At 38.2% G+C, this 18,324-nt stretch overlaps 4 protein-coding genes and 1 long non-coding RNA gene across 8 annotated transcripts; 2 read left to right on the top strand and 3 right to left on the bottom strand.

The window, feature by feature from the left end:
* The first annotated feature begins 190 nt into the window (after positions 1-190).
* Positions 191-4,792, top strand: LOC110229970 (CRM-domain containing factor CFM2, chloroplastic). Its single transcript, XM_021031302.1, has 13 exons — positions 191-932; positions 1,073-1,592; positions 1,680-1,810; positions 1,943-2,257; positions 2,342-2,498; positions 2,655-2,947; positions 3,083-3,142; positions 3,228-3,284; positions 3,367-3,480; positions 3,565-3,744; positions 3,828-4,032; positions 4,244-4,374; positions 4,484-4,792. The coding sequence occupies exons 1-13, from the start codon at positions 228-230 to the stop codon at positions 4,691-4,693; spliced, it is 3,078 nt and encodes a 1,025-aa protein (XP_020886961.1). The 5' UTR covers positions 191-227; the 3' UTR covers positions 4,694-4,792.
* Positions 4,720-7,001, bottom strand: LOC110229979. Its single transcript, XR_002333257.1, has 2 exons — positions 5,304-7,001; positions 4,720-5,230 (listed from the first exon to the last, which is right to left on the bottom strand). It is a non-coding gene; the product is annotated as an uncharacterized LOC110229979 (long non-coding RNA).
* Positions 7,002-7,005: 4 nt separating this feature from the next.
* On the bottom strand, positions 7,006-12,818 carry LOC110229971 (GPI ethanolamine phosphate transferase 1). 2 transcript variants are annotated; one of them, XM_021031303.1, is made up of 18 exons: positions 12,495-12,818; positions 12,164-12,355; positions 11,906-12,061; positions 11,480-11,773; positions 10,844-11,061; positions 10,669-10,743; positions 10,447-10,513; positions 9,852-10,177; positions 9,472-9,705; positions 9,201-9,388; positions 8,762-8,903; positions 8,569-8,677; positions 8,381-8,483; positions 8,079-8,268; positions 7,863-7,961; positions 7,715-7,773; positions 7,517-7,622; positions 7,006-7,404 (listed from the first exon to the last, which is right to left on the bottom strand). In XM_021031303.1, exons 1-18 carry the CDS (start codon positions 12,742-12,744, stop codon positions 7,237-7,239), a joined length of 2,976 nt encoding a protein of 991 aa, XP_020886962.1. In that variant the 5' UTR covers positions 12,745-12,818; the 3' UTR covers positions 7,006-7,236. The 2 variants fall into 2 exon arrangements, with proteins under 2 accessions (XP_020886962.1, XP_020886963.1); XM_021031304.1 differs by lacking the exon at positions 12,495-12,818 and having other exon boundaries at positions 11,906-12,017; positions 12,164-12,247.
* A 63-nt stretch (positions 12,819-12,881) lies between these two features.
* On the bottom strand, positions 12,882-14,393 carry LOC110229978 (V-type proton ATPase subunit G1). Of its 3 annotated transcripts, none has more exons than XM_021031313.1 (4): positions 14,377-14,393; positions 13,780-13,885; positions 13,417-13,517; positions 12,882-13,319 (listed from the first exon to the last, which is right to left on the bottom strand). In XM_021031313.1, the coding sequence occupies exons 2-4, from the start codon at positions 13,865-13,867 to the stop codon at positions 13,176-13,178; spliced, it is 333 nt and encodes a 110-aa protein (XP_020886972.1). In that variant the 5' UTR covers positions 13,868-13,885; positions 14,377-14,393; the 3' UTR covers positions 12,882-13,175. The 3 variants fall into 3 exon arrangements, with proteins under 3 accessions (XP_020886972.1, XP_020886973.1, XP_020886974.1); XM_021031314.1 differs by lacking the exon at positions 14,377-14,393 and adding an exon at positions 14,297-14,319; XM_021031315.1 differs by lacking the exon at positions 14,377-14,393 and having other exon boundaries at positions 13,780-13,900.
* A 269-nt stretch (positions 14,394-14,662) lies between these two features.
* LOC110229973 (U-box domain-containing protein 4) lies at positions 14,663-16,125 on the top strand. The gene has a single exon (XM_021031307.1). The coding sequence runs from the start codon at positions 14,828-14,830 to the stop codon at positions 15,890-15,892; it is 1,065 nt and encodes a 354-aa protein (XP_020886966.1). The 5' UTR covers positions 14,663-14,827; the 3' UTR covers positions 15,893-16,125.
* Positions 16,126-18,324: the final 2,199 nt, after the last annotated feature.

The following is an 18,324-nucleotide window of genomic DNA, read 5'->3' as shown; positions in this document are numbered from 1 at the left end:
GTCCTGGTAAACCGGAAAGATCCGACCCGACCCGACCCGAGTACCAAATTGGGATAGGTTGATGACCCAATAATTTAATACAGGCCCATTGGGTCTTCAAATAGCCCATGTTTAAATATCGCTAAGGATAATAACTATCACGTGACAGTCATGTGCCTCTACGGATATGACGCATATTTTATTTGCACAGTGTGCTCCGCTTGCAAAATCCAGTTGCTTGGAGAGAGATGATGCTTCCTCTGTGTCACCAGCAGCAGCAGCAACCATTAACTCTTCCCAAAACCTTTCCCGATCGAATTTTCCCGCCATTCCCTGTTCCCAAAACCCTAATTTCGCGACGCAATGTCCGTCGAGCGAACTCCGTCGTCGTCTGTAGTTCTGCTTCTTCCGATCGGAAGACTCTTCCCCAATCGGCTATCCAGAGAATCGCTGAGAAGCTTCGTAGCCTTGGATTTGTGGAAGAGAAGCATGATTCACCGACTAGGAGAACCACGGGAGAAGAATCTGGTAAGAATAATTCCCCAGGAGAGATATTCGTTCCGTTGCCTAAGCAGCTTCCCATTCACCGGGTCGGGCACACGATTGACACGAGCTGGAGCACGCCTACTTACCCGGTTCCGAAGCCCGGGTCGGGTACTGCCATTTCAAGGTACCATGAGTTGAAGAGAGTGTGGAAGAAGGAAACGGAGATAGAGAGGAAGAAGGAGGAGAAGGTTCCGTCCTTGGCGGAATTGACATTGCCGCCGGCGGAGCTGAGGCGGTTGAGGTCGGCGGGGATTAGGTTGACGAAGAAGCTGAAGATTGGCAAGGCTGGGATTACGGAAGGGATCGTGAATGGGATTCACGAAAGATGGAGGACAACGGAGGTTGTGAAGATTTTCTGCGAAGATATTTCCAGAATGAACATGAAACGGACCCATGACGTCTTGGAGGTTTGCCTCTCTACTTTTGATTTCTTCTGGGTTACATAATAGGGATTTGATAGTTACACTAAAAATTTTCAGATTGATTTCGTGGAAATTTTATGCTCTAATGTGTAACATTTGACTTCTTACTCAAAATTCAATGACAGACAAAAACTGGAGGCTTAGTCATTTGGAGGTCGGGAAGCAAAATTTTGTTGTATAGAGGGGTAAATTATCAGTACCCTTATTTTGTATCTGATCGGGATTTGGCGCATGATTCCTCAGTGGAAACTACTTCAGGAGTATCATCTATGGATCAGGGAGTGGTTGATAGTAGAGAGAAACAGAGTATTGCAGAATCTTCTGCCCTGAGTATTACTAATAAAATGGTTAAACCGATGTTAATGCAAGGCGTTGGTTCTCCGGATAAGGTTCGGTTTCAATTACCTGGGGAAGTACAGCTAGTAGAAGAAGCAGACCGTTTGTTGGAGGGATTGGGTCCAAGATTTACTGACTGGTGGGCATATGATCCCCTTCCCGTAGATGGTGATCTTCTGCCAGCCGTAGTACCTGAGTACAGGAGACCATTTCGCCTTCTTCCATATGGCGTCAGTCCAAAACTAACTGATGATGAAATGACCACTATAAGGAGACTTGGTAGACCACTCCCTAGTCATTTTGCTTTAGGTAAGCTTATTTTCACCTGATTTTAGCTTTAATTTAGGCACAAAAGATTGTTAACTTATTCTGGCTTTTCTTTTCTGAGACTTCCAGGTAGAAATAGAAATTTGCAGGGACTAGCTGTTGCAATTGTCAAGCTTTGGGAGAAATGTGAGCTTGCCAAGATAGCAGTGAAGAGAGGAGTGCAGAACACTAATAGCGAGCTGATGGCCGAAGAGTTAAAGGTTGCTGATTTACTTCTAGAAGTATCAAACTATTTGTGGCTCTGTTTGCGAACAATAAGAAATTATACCCGTCGGAGTCCCATATAACAGAAGATATTTTATTGATGAGAGGAAAATATATGTCTGTTGCAGTGGTTGACTGGAGGGACTCTGATATCTCGGGATAAAGATTTCATTGTCCTGTACAGAGGAAAGGATTTCCTACCAGCTGCAGTTTCTTCTGCAATAGAAGAGAGGAGAAGGCAAACAATGATAATGGAGAAATCTAGTGTGCATGGTAATAAGCTGACTGAAAACGAAGAAGAAATAAAACCTCGGGCTGTTAAAGACGATATTGAACTAGAAGCTAAGGATCAGAAGGATCATATTCAAACCCATCAGATGAAACCAAGACAGCGGAAATCTCCTGAGGCAATCCTTGAAAAAACTAGTATGAAGTTGTCCATGGTATGCCCTAACAGACAATTTATACTTGCGTCCCTTGGGTTTGCAAGACCTTTTTTAGTTCTGAACGGTTAGTTTTGTCTTTAGGCGTTGGAAAAGAAAGCAAATGCAGAAAAAATTCTGGCGGATCTGGAGAATAGAGAGAGTCCTCAACTTTCTGATATTGACAAGGAGGGTATTACTAACGATGAAAAGTACATGCTCCGGAAAATTGGCTTGAAAATGAAGCCTTTCCTTTTACTAGGTAGGTCATTGTTTTACCTCTTTTTCCAATTGAAAGCAGTCCGTTCAAGTCTTTCATGTAATTATTCGTGGTAAATGAGTAACTGTCATGGACTCATCTCTTTGATGTGGTTTATGTAAATACCCCCGTTCTGACATATCTTGTTGTGTTCTCAAGGTAGAAGAGGCGTCTTTGATGGAACAATAGAGAACATGCATCTTCACTGGAAGTATAGGGAACTTGTGAAGATCATTTGTAATGAACACAGCATTGAAGCTGCTCACGAAGTAGCAGAAATCTTGGAAGCAGAAAGTGGTGGCATACTAGTTGCTGTGGAGATGGTGAGTAAGGGCTATGCAATTATTGTGTATCGTGGAAAGAATTATGAGCGGCCTCCATGTCTACGACCTCAAACACTTCTCAGTAAGAGAGAGGCGCTGAAGCGGTCTGTGGAGGCACAACGTCGAAAGGTAAAGAAAAAATCATAACAAATCCTTGACATGACAAAATTTTCCTGTAAATATTATCTTATCTGGAAACTTCAAATTAGTTTTATGACTTCCTCACTTGAATTTTTAATTATTTTTCTGCTCAAACTGATGCAGTCATTGAAGCTGCATGTGTTGAAACTTTCCAACAATATCGAGGAATTGAACCGTCAGTTGGTAAGTCATATGTTTGGCTCAGCTTGATTTGCTTAAACAGTCCTTGAAGATTGACGTAACATTGGAATGCTGCTGGTTGGGGCAGGTCGAGGACAGCGCAACCAATGAAACATGGTCAGATGGGGAATCAAGTAACAGGATGGTAAATTATTTACAGTTTCAGTAAACTCAAGCCAATTCTTGATGCTTCTATGATTTTCTCAATTCTCCATATTTTAATGTAGGCCGAAGAAGAAACAGAAAATCAGCATACTGAACCTGACAAATCAAGAGAAGGAATTGAACTCGGCTATTCATGTGACTTATCAGTTCCTTCCTCTGGTGAAGAAAACTGGGAGGTAAGATTGTTAGCTCCTACTTGAAGTTTCTTGCAAATTACACAGTTTTGAATTCTGACACTGCATTGGGGAATATATTCGAAGGATGACAGCGAAAGTGAAGTAGACCCATTTACTACGAGCAGTCATGAGTATCAAGAAGATGAATCTGGATTTGGCTCGTCTCAGAGACACGATGGTAACTCTCTCGATTCATCTGCAAATATATCTGTGCTTGCGGAAAGCAGTTCTGCCAATGCTTCTTCATTTCATGATAGATCCATGGTAATGTCTAAACCTCTTCTCTTTCCTTGTTGGCCCTGTGCGTAGCTGTATTTACTTAATTACCCTTTTTGTGAAATTTTTAGCCGCGAAAAAGCTTTCTGAATGCTGAGCGAAAGTTACCAGCTGGAAAAGAACTGGGATCATCAACTGGAAGTGGCTCAGGAGTCTCAGCTCTGAGCGAGAGGAAAAGCAAAAATGATGGGTTGGTCACAGATCTGTCCAATAGAGAAAGGCTCATTCTGAGAAAACAAGCCCTTAAGATGAAGAAGCGCCCACCCTTTGCAGTAGGTGAGTTTTACTATCTTCTATACTCTTTCCTGCTAAGAGACCACCTGATCCATATCCCAAACCCAATACTTTTAGATTGTTTTTTTGCCCGATAAAGCTCATTACATAACCACAATGCCTTTTGTGTTTCACGTATAGGTAGGCTCAGTTGGAACCGTATAGTTCCTATTATCGAGAATGACTAACAAGTTTCCAATCTTTTATTTTGTAGGAAGAAGCAACGTTGTTACGGGTTTAGCAAGAACACTGAAGATGCATTTTCAGAAAAACCCTCTAGCAATCGTAAACGTCAAAGGAAGAGCCAATGGAACATCTGTGCAAGAAGTCATCGCAAAGCTAAAGGTCAATTGATGTCCACATTACAACTTAAAACCAAACCATTAATTAGTTCTTTCTTGATGATCCTTTTGGGATTCGTTTATAAAAGGTGGTTTTGAATTTGATTATGCAGGAAGAAACAGGAGCTCTTCTGGTGTCGCAGGAGCCAAGTAAAGTCATACTTTACCGCGGATGGGGCGCAGAAGAAGAAATGAAAAGCTTCTACCCAAATAACAATGTCAAAAGCTCTATAAATCTAACCTCTACAAAAAGCTTTGTTGAGGATCCTCCTCATGTGTCTCCTGCACTCATTGAAGCCATAAGACTTGAATGTGGATTGTAATAATGTTTAAAATTATTAGATGTAAATAATTTAATGATTTAACATTTGCTAGAAAGTGAAATGTTTCAAACTCCAATGGAACGAGAATGGCTCTGTCTATGCACACTCTAAGTTAACACATCTGTCACTTAGATCTTGTGGTTTCCGGATTGGCTCAAGAATCAAACAGCTCTTCTTTTCCTAGATGATCTGAGCATGAACAAACTTGAAGGAAGTTTTCCCAAATGGTTGGCTGATCCATAATTTTGTCAGACAACAAACTCTCAGGTTCATTGCCTCCTAGTTTGTTTCAGTCTATAAGCTTATCGGTTCTTGCGCTACCAAGAAACAACTTCTCTGGTCAGATTCCTGATACGGTAGGCAAAACATGGGTCATGATATTGATGCTGTCTGAAAACAACTTCTCAGGATCAAGGTATTGGATCTCTGTGAGAACAATCTTGATGGATTTCTCCCTTCATCTCTTGGGAATCTCACAAGCTCTGAAAGAATCTCTCCCGAGCTCGTCTTCGCTTTTGCCTTTCATGTACAGCTTCACTATCGAAATACACAACTTAGCAGAGTGAACTGGAAGAATTCAAAACATGGTCTTGCCTATAGAAACCTCTACCTCTACATTCTGATAGACCTCTCCAAGAACAAGCCCCATTTTTTAACCTCTCATACAACGACATCTCTGGATTGATCCCACAAAGTTTTGCAAATCTTGAGAAGAACTTTCACACAATAACCTCTCAGGCGACTATCCAAGCTCAGCGAGCTGAATATATTGGAGTTGAGCAACAACAAACTTACAGGTAGAATCCCTGAGAGTCCTCAGCTAGACAGACTGAACGATCCAAACATTTTACGCGAACAACAACAAACTATGTGGAATGCAAATCCAACAACCATGCTCTACACAGACCAAGCAGCTAGAGGAAGGAAACAATCTTTTCATGAAAAGCTGCAGTTATAGGTTGTCCTTGTGGATTTCTAATGGCAGTTGTCTAAATGTATATGGTTGGCTATTTCAAGAACAGAGGACTGAAGAAATCAAAATCTCTGTTTTCTTAAAACGAAATGGAAAAAATTATAAAAACAAAGCAGTTTGTGAGCAATCCTTTTTAAAACCACAGTGGTCAATGAAGTGGTGATGTTATCAAGAGAGTTAAACAAAGTATTGTCAAATCACTTTTCAAAAAGTTGTCCTCTATTTGTTTAACTAACTCTATGAAAACAGAATCGTTTAATGAAACATTGCCAGCATACAGATTCACAAAATTATGTGTTCTTTTGGTGACATGAATGGATTTCAAATATAACCCAAAACCTCCAATAGAATCAATTGTATCTTTAGAAAACAACAACTTCCATCAGATTGAGAGAAGAAGACGAAAAACTAAATGGAGAGGAGCTAGCAACATGTATACTATTTCACTTTTTTTAGAGTTTTTCAGCCAATCAGAAGGCTCTATTTCGCAACCACTCGCACAAAGTGCGCGTTGCGTGAGTGAGAGCAATTCCTGAAGGGGTTTACCTTTAGAAATCATGCCTATTTTAATCGACGCACTTCTCTCCAAAATTTCCATCGCGTGACTCTTTTATTTTTTTGTTCTCTAAACCAGTGTAAACCGAACCCAAAATCAATTCTTATTTCAATACCATGTAAACCGAACCGAACGGAAAATGAATTTTAAAAAATTGTTAATTAGACATTTAAGAAAATACTTGCTCTAGATTAAACTTTCAAATTACAAAATCTGAGTCAGAATCAGGCCAAGAAGATTCCCGAAGATTTCTACTTTCATGGTTCCAAATTAGAAAAAATCCACATCCAATAGAGGAAGAAGAACAATTCACTGCTTCAATTAAACATGACAAACGATTGAACGAGCTTAGCTTTACTAGTTTTTGTCGGCAACAAAGTCAGAACAGATATGGACAAACCAAAAATTTCATACCAGAACAGTAGATTCGATAAGAACAAGGACGATTTGCAATAATTTAAGGTTTATACAGATTAGACTCACCAGTCGAAATCTGAAAGCATGAATCTAGCTAGTTTTGTGCTCTTCGTGTTTTTGGCTTTAGTCTCCTTTCTTTTTCTTCTTTGAGTTTTTCAACATCACTTTGCTGCTTCGAGATATACGAATTAAAAGTGATGGGGTAAATCAAGAATATTTAGATTTTTAAGGGGCTGGATTTGTAAAATATTAAAAAGTAAAGATCAATCAGATATTAAGTACATTACTACTTGTAATGAACATAGCAATGAAGCTGCTCAAGAAGTAGCAGAAATCTTGGAAACAGAAAGTGGGTTGCTGTGGAGATGGTGAGTAAGGGCTATGCAATTATTGTGTATCGTGGAAAGAATTATGAGCGGCCTCCATGTCTACGACCTCAAACACGTCGAAAGGTAAGAAAAAAATCATAACAAAACCTTGACATGACGAAATTTTCCTGTAGAAAACTGAAACTGATCGAATAGCTCTAACTAAGAACTCATTTGCTACATGACTGTCACACAGAGAGAAAAAAGCGAGTTTTGAAATTGTGGCGTTTCAGAGCGTTTTGAGGGAAGGAGAGGTAGAGAGTGGCTTGACTCGGATGCTTCTGGTGTAGAGGTTTGTGAGAGCAAAGAGTAAAAGCACAAAGACCACTTGAGCACTCACTATCCCAAAATGGCTTATACTATTCCCAATTTCCATCCAGCTTCCTGTGTTTTTCACCTGCAACATATTTTTGGTTGCATCAGTGAAGAAGAAAGAGCCTTTAACACCAATATCTATATGCTTCATTTTGACATAATCACAGTAAGCAAATGAATGTTTGTTTACTTACCAGGAAGAAGAAATGGATCGTCATTATGTCTGAAAATAAGATCACAAGGAAGTAACATCCCAGTCTTGGCATTCTCACTAATTTCGTTATTGCACTGAACGCACATCTGCAATTCACAGCAATTTGGACAACCATAGGTTTAAAGACTAGTTTTATACTAATCATTACTAATGGCTTGGGTTTAGTGTTTACACTCACATGACAAGCATGAACGGTATGAAGAGCTTGAATATAAGAAGAGCTGCCATCAAAAACGGCTGTACGGATGCACCGGTTTAACCATAAGACTTTATGGAAACACAGATTATAAGAGAAGAATAAAACAAACGATAATGCAGATACTTACGCTGAAGATTGTGATAAACCGGTATACAGATGATATCTCAAAACTTGCTATACTTGCAAAATTCCCAGTTCCGAAGAAAGCCACATTGAACAAAACCATCTACAGAACACATGCCAAATACGAAAATCATATGTACTGCTATTTTATCAGATGTAACAGACTTCATAATCTCGCTCGCATCATAATAGGACCAATGAAACAAAGAAGACGACTTACAAATATCAAAGGAATCCGCACATCAGATAGCTGCAAGTATCTCTCATCGCTTCCGATAGTGATATGTTCCTCTGTGTTTTTTTCTGACAGAGACGAATCTTTTACTTTGTTAGAATGATGAGAAGCATTCTCAAACAATATCCACGCCATAAGCACAACGGCAAGTGCACTGTAAAATACAGCTTCATATCTGCAAACAAATGGTAGAAGCATGAGAACAAACAATATCCACGCCATAAGCACAACGGCAAGTGCACTGTAAAATACAGCTTCATATAACTAAGTCTTGTAAAGAGACATACCCAATAGACAGGAGAAGGAATGGAGGCGCAAAACCAAGAAATATGGAACTTAATCGAGAAAGGATGCCATTTGCTGAAAACAACGGAAGAACCATTGAAGAACCTGCAAAGATAGAAGACGGTTTAACCGGTGACTCAAACACAAAGAAACACTATTACGCAAACAGAACAGAGGTCTGAGGATATACCGGCAACTAACCAGTTTATGAACTGATGTGATGAATGTAGTTCTTGATTCTGTGTTCGGTGCTTTGTCGACAGAAACACCATCACCGATGACACTCCAACCAAAAATATCTGTTTCCCATTTGCACCAAGAAAAATTGAACTATTAGACGAAGAACCAAAATTTGAAGTTATAAAAGTTAAAAAATGGTTTACCTGTATGCAATATAACATTGAGCACATCGGCGTCCTGCTTTCATGAAAAGTGATACTCTGCCAAAATTTGTTCCCTTCTGCATGTGTGTCTAGCCACTTTGCAGCAAGGCTTATTACTATAATAATAGCTCCACTTATAACTCTGTAACCAAGAGATGGTACCAACATGAAACACTGAGCATTTCACAAGTAAAGAAAATGACGCTAGAGAGCAAAGATGCTTAATGCTGTGTTCAACATAATTTCTACTCTTATGATTCTATTGAACAATCCTATACAAAGGGAGTGAAGACTTCTTCTAAATGAGTTGCAGCTCAAAAGTTACTAGCTCTGCTAAGTGATAAATGTGGTTTACCAAGGCATCAGTGTCATGTAAACCACAAAACGTAGGAAAAACAATCAGAGGAAAGTTCAAGCAAGGGTAAGCAAAATAACTTACACTAAGTTGTTATTATCAGGAATTTCAGCTGGCATCAGAGTGAAGACAGACAGGAACCAACAAGATAAACAGACAAAAACTGGTATCCCAGATCGGCAAGGGATTGAAAAGTGCAACAAAATTGAAGCCACAACACCTGCTATCAAGAAAAACCAAGTGTAAAGCTTTCTCTCAGTGAAGCTATGAACCTGCAAGAGGTTCAAAGAACAAACGATCAGGGAAAAAGCCTTCGCTTCAGAGAAAAACTATTGGACCATCCAACTACTCATACCAATAATTCCACAATGACAACTGCCACAGCTGCAGCAAATAGAAGTTTGATGAAGTAGTCAGCCCTCCTCTCTCTCAAATATCTCCATAATCCTCTTATTAATCGATATTCACTAAAGATTTGTGTCCATAGAAAAACTGTCATTCCAATATATGCATGGTAAAGAGGGGGGGAATGCTCCACCAAATTTAGCACCGAGAGAATTACCATCAGCAGGCAGCCTGATATATATACCTGCGTCAAAATGATCAAAATAAATGAGACAGACAGAGATTTCACATGAAAGTGTAGATGTTTAACTATAACAAAGAAATCCTGCTTAACCAAGAATAGCTAAAAAAGAAGAGTAATCTGATCAAAGTGAAGATGGAAGCGTTTACTTTTCCGGAGTCTTTTTTCTGCACTGATAAATGCTCCTTTTTGGACAAATCTCCTGATAGTGAACTATAACATTGCAGGACATGCAGGGCAAGTACGATCATCCATCCAGTGTATCCAAGTGTAATTACAGTCATAAGCATTAGCCAGTCATACGTTTGAAAATAATGAAGGCCCTCTAGTGACAAGTTTCTGAGGTCCACAGCCAATTTCATTGCAGCTTCATAACTTTTGGCGGATATTAACTCATCAATCTGACTCAGCGATGAGGAATGGTGAACCAACGGCTTAAATGGCTTGAAAAATAAGGAGTTTGAGCGTTTTATATCTAATTTTGTCAAGGAGACCACAGCCAGGATAAAAACTAAAAAGAGCAGAATATAAGCAATGCTAAGAAACAACTCTAAACAACAGACTATGAATCGGAACAAAGATCTTTTTCGATCACTGTAAGAGTAAGACTACTGTACTATAGCATGAACAATGTCAAGGGCTTGAAAGCAGGGAACGATATCAGAATGAGAAGTGATGCTACAATACAAATTATAATCTTCAATGCAGAAGTTAAGCTAACATTAGAGTGTGAGCAAAGGATACATGATTTACGAAGGAGCTGATTAAGAATTTGTTTGGTATTGGCTAGCACAGCTTCAACTTCTTCTGCCTAAAAATACATAAAAAACAATAAAGCATCATAAGTCTTGACCTCCCAGCCATATTTCTATTCATATTTTAAAAGCAGTTCCCAATTGAGTTTCGACCTCTCACCCATGAAAACTCAATAGGGAACTGGTAAATACCTAATCATGTATAACATACCTCATTCAACTTCATATAACCAAGTGGTAGGTTTCCAACGGAGTTCACTGGGCATGGCAAACCCAATAGCGTTGACTACAAATATTAACAAAAAGTGAGACCAAAGAACTTGGGAAACAGATTCACAATTTTAAGTTGTCTGACTGAGAGGATAAGATATGAGGTAAAGTCCAACCATAAGTGGTGCTATGTCAGCTTGGTTGACATCTACTCTCTCAACACGACGAAGGCCCCAGTCATAAGGTGTGGGCATATCATGTGCATGCTTGTCAACAAATGTAGTAACAGAATCAGAGTGACTATTTCCGGATGCTGATTTGGGGTATTTAATCCCAGCTCCCCAAGCAACTAATGGAGTATCAGTGTTTGTAGGATGCCCATCTCCATGACTTCCTATAAGTAACAACAGGTTCATATAGTATCATTACCATCATAAGCTCAAGACGAAGCAAAGAAAATTAGATTGAAGGTGCAGATGAAACCTAACCAGATAGCTAAGAGAAGATTAATGATCATTCCAAATATGACACGAAGTTTGAGTTGCAAAGCAAGGCAGGAATAAATGGCCACTTGAGAAAACAACTGTAGCTGAATTGAAATATAAACCCCAAAACATGTCATCTTAGTATCATAAACTATCCTATCTCAAAACAATCCAAACAAATGATAGAGCAAATATCTTACTCCATCGCAGTATATTCTACTCAAATTGGCTCCCAAATCGTAAGTAGCCTAACCACCCAATGTGCCCTAAAGTGTTAATTAACGAGAAGGTTTGAAACAAAAGGAATGACACAAAGCAAAAGCAGACCTTTGTCGCTCATCCCATGATCAGCAGTAAAGATATAAGAAGTGCGATTGTCTCTGTAGTAATCCTCCAAGAGATGGTAGACCCTTTCAGCAATCTTATCAACAACTTTGACATTGTTGAGATAGATTGATGAGTACGGCCGATGTGCATGACCATTGGAATCACAACCAAGAAGGTGAAGAAAGACAACGAGTTTGTCCTGGTGGAGGAGCTCTTTCAACTTTGGATCTTCGTGAGACCTATTGAGAAGGCTCTCAAATTGATCGAAAGACCACTCATCCAAAAAGGAGGCATCTACACCAAGATACATCCTCTCAGTTCTCTAGTAACAAAAATGTTGCATTTCACAAGCAATAAGCAAATTGACCGCAGAGTCAAATTTAATTCCAGATACTGATACATAGTTTTTCAAACAACTAAACTAACCTGTAGCAAAGTCTTCATACTCGTGTGGGTAAGAATTCCAAGTGCTGTGAGGTAAGGCACTGCAGAATATAGGAATAATATCGGGGCTCCCAAAAGCAAACGTATGCCGGCTCTGGTTAAAAACAGAATCAAACTCAACAGGATTAGCTTTCCATCCTGCAAAACACAAGTGCAACACAATTTGATTTCAAAAGCCGCTACTAACTTGACAAGACTAGGTAAGTAAATACAATCATATATACAGAAGAAGAAGAGAACCTTTAGTGACAGCACTAGGATCTTCATAGAAACCAGCAATGATAGCAACATGTCCAGGTCTAGATTCTGTAGGAGGACGAGCATGAGACACACCCCAACGCCCCTGATTCTTTATGACATTCCTCAAGAAGGGTGCTCTGTATTTGCCTTCCTCGTCCGGCTCAAAGAATTTGTCAGCACGTAAACCATCCGCTGATAATAATGTCCATCAGTAAATCAGAAATGTCTCGAGCAGAACCAGAATCATATACTCTAAAATCTACTATAAGCTATAACTGAAAGAATCCTGAGCTTGAAGTAAGAAAGACATTTCAGTGTGAGGACTACGTACAGATGAGAAGAACAAGTCGCTTCGCTGGCGGCTCAGAGAATCTGGGAGGCACAGGATCCATCCCGTGGACTATCGGCGTTTTGAAGTAAATGTCGAAGATGCTTAACATGTACACGGCGTGAAGAGCAACTCCGAGAACCACCAGCCACGTTTCTCGCCTCTTTAGCCATCTTCGTCTACTCGCGACCACGACGGATGTTGATCGATTCTGATCCGAACCTCCAACTCCCAAGATCCCGTCGCTCCTCATAGATCTTCCCAATTCTCCGACCAAAAACTTTTCTCCTTATTAGATTTTCTTAAATCTTCACTGTTCACTATCTTGTGTCCGTAAAACACTGTTAACTAAAGCCCAAGCCTTATTTTGATAACAAAGCTCTGATATAATAAGCCCAAGCCTTATTTATTGTAACAATAATAATAAAAATAAATAATCCATCGAGTTCCTCTGCTCTCGAATTATTATTACAACGTTGTTCCAAAGATATGAATACAAAGAGTAGAGAGATAAATTACAAAGAAGCAGAGAGAATAAATAGGAACAATAAAATAAGATGGAATCTCTGAAATCCAGAAACACCACACGAGAGAAAGAGAGCAGATCACTCAAAAATGACTCCCACTTTTTTCATCATCTTACACAAACAACCTTCTTTTTTTTTACTTTCTTAGAAAAATATATCAGTTCTTCACTGTGGTCACATGCTTCAGAAGCATTTCCACAACATCTTTGGAAATCCTCGTTGCTTCGTTCTTCAACTGCTCGATTTTGGCATCAGTCTCTTGCTCCAACCTCTTCACATTTGCACCAGAGTCGCCACTTGTCTGTTTTCACATTATGATGATTAGAAGACAGAAAAAGCAAACTACACTACTTTTTTTTAATTTCCAAAGAACATTTTTTTCTTTTCCAATTATTTACCTCCTCAAGTTTCCTCTGGAAGTCTTGCTCTGTTTTAGCTTTGTATTCGGCAATCTCTTTCTCTGCCTCTTCCTTGGCTTGCTTCAGTCTTGCCATTTTTGCTGCAGCCAATAGAAAGATAATAAAGCAAATTCAAAACATATAAAATCAAGCTCTATACAATATGCTCCAAGTGCTACACATAACTACATTTTCATTTCTATAAATATGCAGGCTCCCAAGAATGTACTTGGATGTAATATCAGTGTTGGGCAAACTTTCAATTCTAAAGTATAATAAGTGAACAACAAACAACACCTTTCAATGTTGTAGAGTTTCAGATATGTAAACTAAATTGGCAAAGGAAGATAAGCTAATGATTACCGGTCCTGGCAGCATTGACAATGTGTTGAGCTTCAACCTCAGCAGCAAGCAACTGTTGGATCGAACCTTGACCTCTGCTGGACTCCATGCTTTATTACACAAAATTCTACAAAAACAAAATCTGTTAAAATCTAAGGGGTCAAATAATAACAACAAAAATTTGAACTCGCATAAAGTCCAAACATATCTATAAATTTGCTCATAAACCTACACTACACATAATCTCACAAATCAATAACTAGGTCAATCAGATGAATTATTGAGACTGACCAACTACTAAATTAAGGACAGAGTCAACAGGATTGGAGAAACATAATTAATTTACCCATAAACTCGAAGCAGATCTGTTACTCTAGCAATTCATAAGTCGGAATCAAAACTAGACAGATCTAAGATTCCGAAATAGGATTAATGAGAATTGAAGACCACCAAGTTAGTGAAATCGATGTAGTATAAATTAGATGATCTTCATACAAAAAAAATCCAACTCTTAACACCATCCTAACAACGATCCTACCGCGTTGAATCACCGGGATTAACGGAAGTAAGTCAAAACACGGCGAAACAGTTTGACTTCCGATTGAAAATTCGCATTACCTTTGCTGATTCCAGATTCCAAGGACGAGAGATGAGAGGAGAGAAGAGAGAAGATCGAGGATCTATTAACACGTCTGTCTATCCAATCTGCTCTCGGTACTTGTATTGTATGATTAACTTCAGCAGTGGGCCCACTTTGAATAGAAATTGAAGCCCACTTTTATAATGGGTCTTATCTACAAAGCCCAAAATAACCGGAGAGAACAACAACGCCTCGTAATAATTAATGGGAACATAAAATATTTAGACATGAAAACCATTAATTAATTTTATAATAAGGTATTATTCTTGCTCTCTCTCTCTCTCTCTCTCTCTCTCTCTAGCTCATTCTTGCTTTGGCTACCTCCAAACAAATATTCCTGACAGACCAGACCACTCGTAAGACAGACCAAACCCTAACTAAAAGCATCCACGTTTTTTTTTTTTTTGATGGTCTGATCTCATCATATCCATGGAGATGGAGAATCACCGCCCCAGTTTCACCTACATGGGCCGCAAATTCAGCGATTTAAGTCTCAACGATGACTCCTCTGCTTTCAGCGATTGTAACAGCGACAGATCCGGCGAATTCCCCACTGCTTCCTCCGAGAGCCGTCGTCTCCTCCTCTCTTGCGCCTCTGAGAATTCCGAAGATCTCATCAATCATCTCGTTGCGCATCTTGATTCCTCCTATTCGATCGATGAGCAGAAGCAAGCTGCTATGGAGATCAGGCTCTTATCCAAGAACAAACCTGAGAATCGGATCAAAATCGCCAAGGCCGGTGCGATTAAGCCGTTGATTTCTCTGATCTCTTCTTCGGATCTTCAGCTTCAGGAGTATGGAGTCACTGCAATCTTGAACCTCTCTCTTTGCGACGAGAACAAAGAGCTGATTGCTTCTTCCGGTGCGATTAGGCCGCTTGTCAGGGCGTTGAAGATGGGAACACCGACTGCTAAAGAGAACGCCGCATGTGCTCTGCTCCGGCTATCGCAGATCGAGGAGAACAAAGTCGCCATCGGAAGATCCGGAGCGATTCCTCTCTTGGTGAATCTTCTGGAAACAGGAGGATTCAGAGCGAAGAAGGACGCGTCGACGGCTCTGTACTCGTTGTGCTCAGCTAAAGAGAACAAGATCAGAGCCGTGCAATCTGGAATTATGAAACCGCTTGTGGAACTGATGGCAGATTTCGGATCAAACATGGTGGATAAATCGGCGTTTGTGATGAGTCTGTTAATGTCGGTGCCGGAATCGAAACCGGCGATTGTGGAGGAAGGAGGAGTTCCGGTGCTGGTGGAGATAGTTGAGGTGGGAACACAGAGACAGAAAGAGATGGCTGTGTCGATATTGCTACAGCTTTGTGAAGAGAGTGTTGTGTATCGAACAATGGTGGCTAGAGAAGGAGCGATACCGCCGCTAGTGGCTCTGTCGCAGGCAGGAACAAGTCGAGCTAAGCAAAAGGCTGAGGCTTTGATTGAGCTTCTAAGGCAACCAAGATCCATTAGTAATGGTGGTGCGAGATCATCGTCCCAACTCTGATTTGAGCTTTTCTTTTTATCTTTTTTTTTTACCACACTCTTTTCTTTCTTTTTACTGTTAATGCGAGGGTGTATACAAACAACCAGAAAAAGGGGGGAAAAAACTGTAAATTTGTGTAGAAAATTAGTGGGGTTGTTGTAATTTATCTTGAGTTTGGCTTTTTTTTTTTTTGTGATCCAATTTCATAAATTTCGGTTTGGTTGTTTAACAGTTTTTAAATCTTTACCAATTTACCCTCCCATGTGTATAATGATCTACTAGATACATGACCCGCGCCTTGCGCGGGAGGAGGTTGATGGTAAGAATTTTCTGTATGAATAAGAAAATTGTTCAATCTTTAAAAAGATTGAATATTTTGTGTCTTTCAATAAATTTCTTTATATACATATAAAACAGTGTTTTTACATCCGATCTGAATTGTTCGGTATGTTCGGTTAACCTGCAACTCGTTCATTTCTCCTGTTTAGGTTTAATGTTAGTGTCCGTTAATTTCTTTCTTTCTTTTTTTCCTGCCCATATGTCTGCTAAATTTCAAAACCGAAGAAAACCACAAAACATATGCCATTAACTCGCAACTTGATGAACCTGTTGAACTAACCGGGTATCGGATCAAAAATTAAATTATTTGATTTTGAAATAAAATATAGGATTTTAGATTATTTTTTTTGTATTCACTATTTAGTTATTTTTAGAACTTTTCAGTTTTCATATTCCTTAGCATATTTTATGGTTTTAGTTGGATCAAAAATATTTAATCATTTTATTATTAATGTAAAACATGATATGATTATTTTATAAAACTATATAATCTCTATATATTTTAAATAAAATAAAAAATTAATTGACCCGTGTTTGAACCCGGTTAACCTAGTGACTCAGAAAGAAATCTGATTTACCGTTTGGATCGGATTTAAAAACGTTGATACAAATGTATAAGATAATTGCATGATTATAGATTTTACACTACTACATATTATTGAACGTATTATAGCATGATTATAAGTTAAGTAAAATAAATAGTAAAACGTTAAATGAATAAAAGAAACTAACTTTAGCATCAATCAAGATTAATTTTGGATGCTTTCACCAACACTAGCAAAGTATTGTCTCCAAAGCCTTATGTTCTTGACCTTTAATTTCCACATGTCTTAAAAGGTTTCAAGTGAGCAACACTAATGAGATGTTTTTTTGGTGAAGTGTTTAATTGAAGGTGATATAGGGAGTGTATTTATAGGAAGGAATTGAGACGTAGGTTTAGAGAGTTTTGTATTTTGAAAATTTAGAATTCCTCCAAAAAGAAATTCAGATTTATAATTGTTAAACTAAATAAATGCTGTTTATATTTTTTATTTGGAAACAATTTTATTTATAAATCTATTGGTAATAACTTATTAAGACTATTGAAAAGGGATTATCCGTGTGGATATTCCTTTATTCATTTAAGTTTAAGAAATCTAAAAATTTAGCAAAGATGTCGAGATTTGGTGGTTTCAAGTCGATATTTTGTAGTTTCAAACCTTTAATATCGACTTTAAAGGTTTGCAATTTAAATTAGAAATTTAGCATCATTATTTGCAATTTAAATTAGAAATTCGTTTTGATTAATGGAGTATATGTATGTAAAATATTAATGGCAAATTCTGTAAATAGTCTAGTAAAATTTGAATAATTATTTAAATAGGCGACAAATTATTCTGAGAGCGACACGTCAGCATGGCAATCTTGTTAATAACACGTTAATGTAAGGTTTATTTTTAGAGTGTTTCTCTATTAATATATAGGGGACTAGATTTTAACCCGCGGTACACCGCGGGATGATTTAATTTTAAAGTTAGTATAAAAATATTTTGTAAATTGTATCTCCTTATAACATATTTATTTATATTATAGTTTACAATTGTTATTAAATAACGGTATACCACGAGTCCACGAGATAATTATTAATAAACTGAGGATTTAACCCGTATTAAAGCGGTATATAAATATTGATTCAAATTCGTCCGCCATATAAATCATTTCCGAAATATAACCCGTTCCGTAATTTCTTAACCCGTCCTGTGATTTGTATTAAAAAAATAAGGATTAAATCCGTATTGAAGCGGCGGATTAATGATATTTTAATCTTTTTATTATTGTTGATTCAAAAACCTGTCCCGCCAAACTCATCCCGCCAAAAAACTCATTTATTTTATTAATGTTCTTATTTATGATATGATTCTGAATCATTGTCTAAATATTTTAATCGATGTAGAATGTTGAACACACATTTTCGTCAATTGGATAATATATGTCCGTTTTTAAAATTTCGAATCACAGTATATGCAGAAAAAAATTGATTTTTTTTTTTACTTTATGTATTATATGATGATTCAAAACAGTTAAAAACAAATCAAACAAAGATGATAGGAGAATCATAATTATAAATCTTAATC

This window comes from Arabidopsis lyrata, assembly GCF_000004255.2.
Source record: "Arabidopsis lyrata subsp. lyrata unplaced genomic scaffold ARALYscaffold_3, whole genome shotgun sequence".
Classification (NCBI taxonomy): domain Eukaryota; kingdom Viridiplantae; phylum Streptophyta; class Magnoliopsida; order Brassicales; family Brassicaceae; genus Arabidopsis; species Arabidopsis lyrata.
This window is presented reverse-complemented; position numbering and strand designations above follow the sequence as displayed.

What these genes read in the sequence shown, in the direction of transcription:
- LOC110229971 (XM_021031303.1), bottom strand. Translation starts at nt 12,744, where the DNA reads ATGAGGAGCGACGGGATCTTGGGAGTTGGAGGTTCGGATCAGAATCGA. An exon ending in GCGACTTGTTCTTCTCATCT is followed by an intron (nt 12,356 to 12,494) that starts GTACGTAGTCCT and finishes CATTATTATCAG; the next exon opens with CGGATGGTTTACGTGCTGAC. An exon ending in TTCCTTCTCCTGTCTATTGG is followed by an intron (nt 8,269 to 8,380) that starts GTATGTCTCTTT and finishes ATTTGTTTGCAG; the next exon opens with ATATGAAGCTGTATTTTACA.
- LOC110229973 (XM_021031307.1), top strand. Translation starts at nt 14,828, where the DNA reads ATGGAGATGGAGAATCACCGCCCCAGTTTCACCTACATGGGCCGCAAA.
- LOC110229970 (XM_021031302.1), top strand. Translation starts at nt 228, where the DNA reads ATGATGCTTCCTCTGTGTCACCAGCAGCAGCAGCAACCATTAACTCTT. An exon ending in TGATGGCCGAAGAGTTAAAG is followed by an intron (nt 1,811 to 1,942) that starts GTTGCTGATTTA and finishes TGTCTGTTGCAG; the next exon opens with TGGTTGACTGGAGGGACTCT. An exon ending in GGGAATCAAGTAACAGGATG is followed by an intron (nt 3,285 to 3,366) that starts GTAAATTATTTA and finishes ATTTTAATGTAG; the next exon opens with GCCGAAGAAGAAACAGAAAA.
- LOC110229978 (XM_021031313.1), bottom strand. Translation starts at nt 13,867, where the DNA reads ATGGAGTCCAGCAGAGGTCAAGGTTCGATCCAACAGTTGCTTGCTGCT. An exon ending in TGTCAATGCTGCCAGGACCG is followed by an intron (nt 13,518 to 13,779) that starts GTAATCATTAGC and finishes TATTGGCTGCAG; the next exon opens with CAAAAATGGCAAGACTGAAG. An exon ending in TCCAGAGGAAACTTGAGGAG is followed by an intron (nt 13,320 to 13,416) that starts GTAAATAATTGG and finishes ATGTGAAAACAG; the next exon opens with ACAAGTGGCGACTCTGGTGC.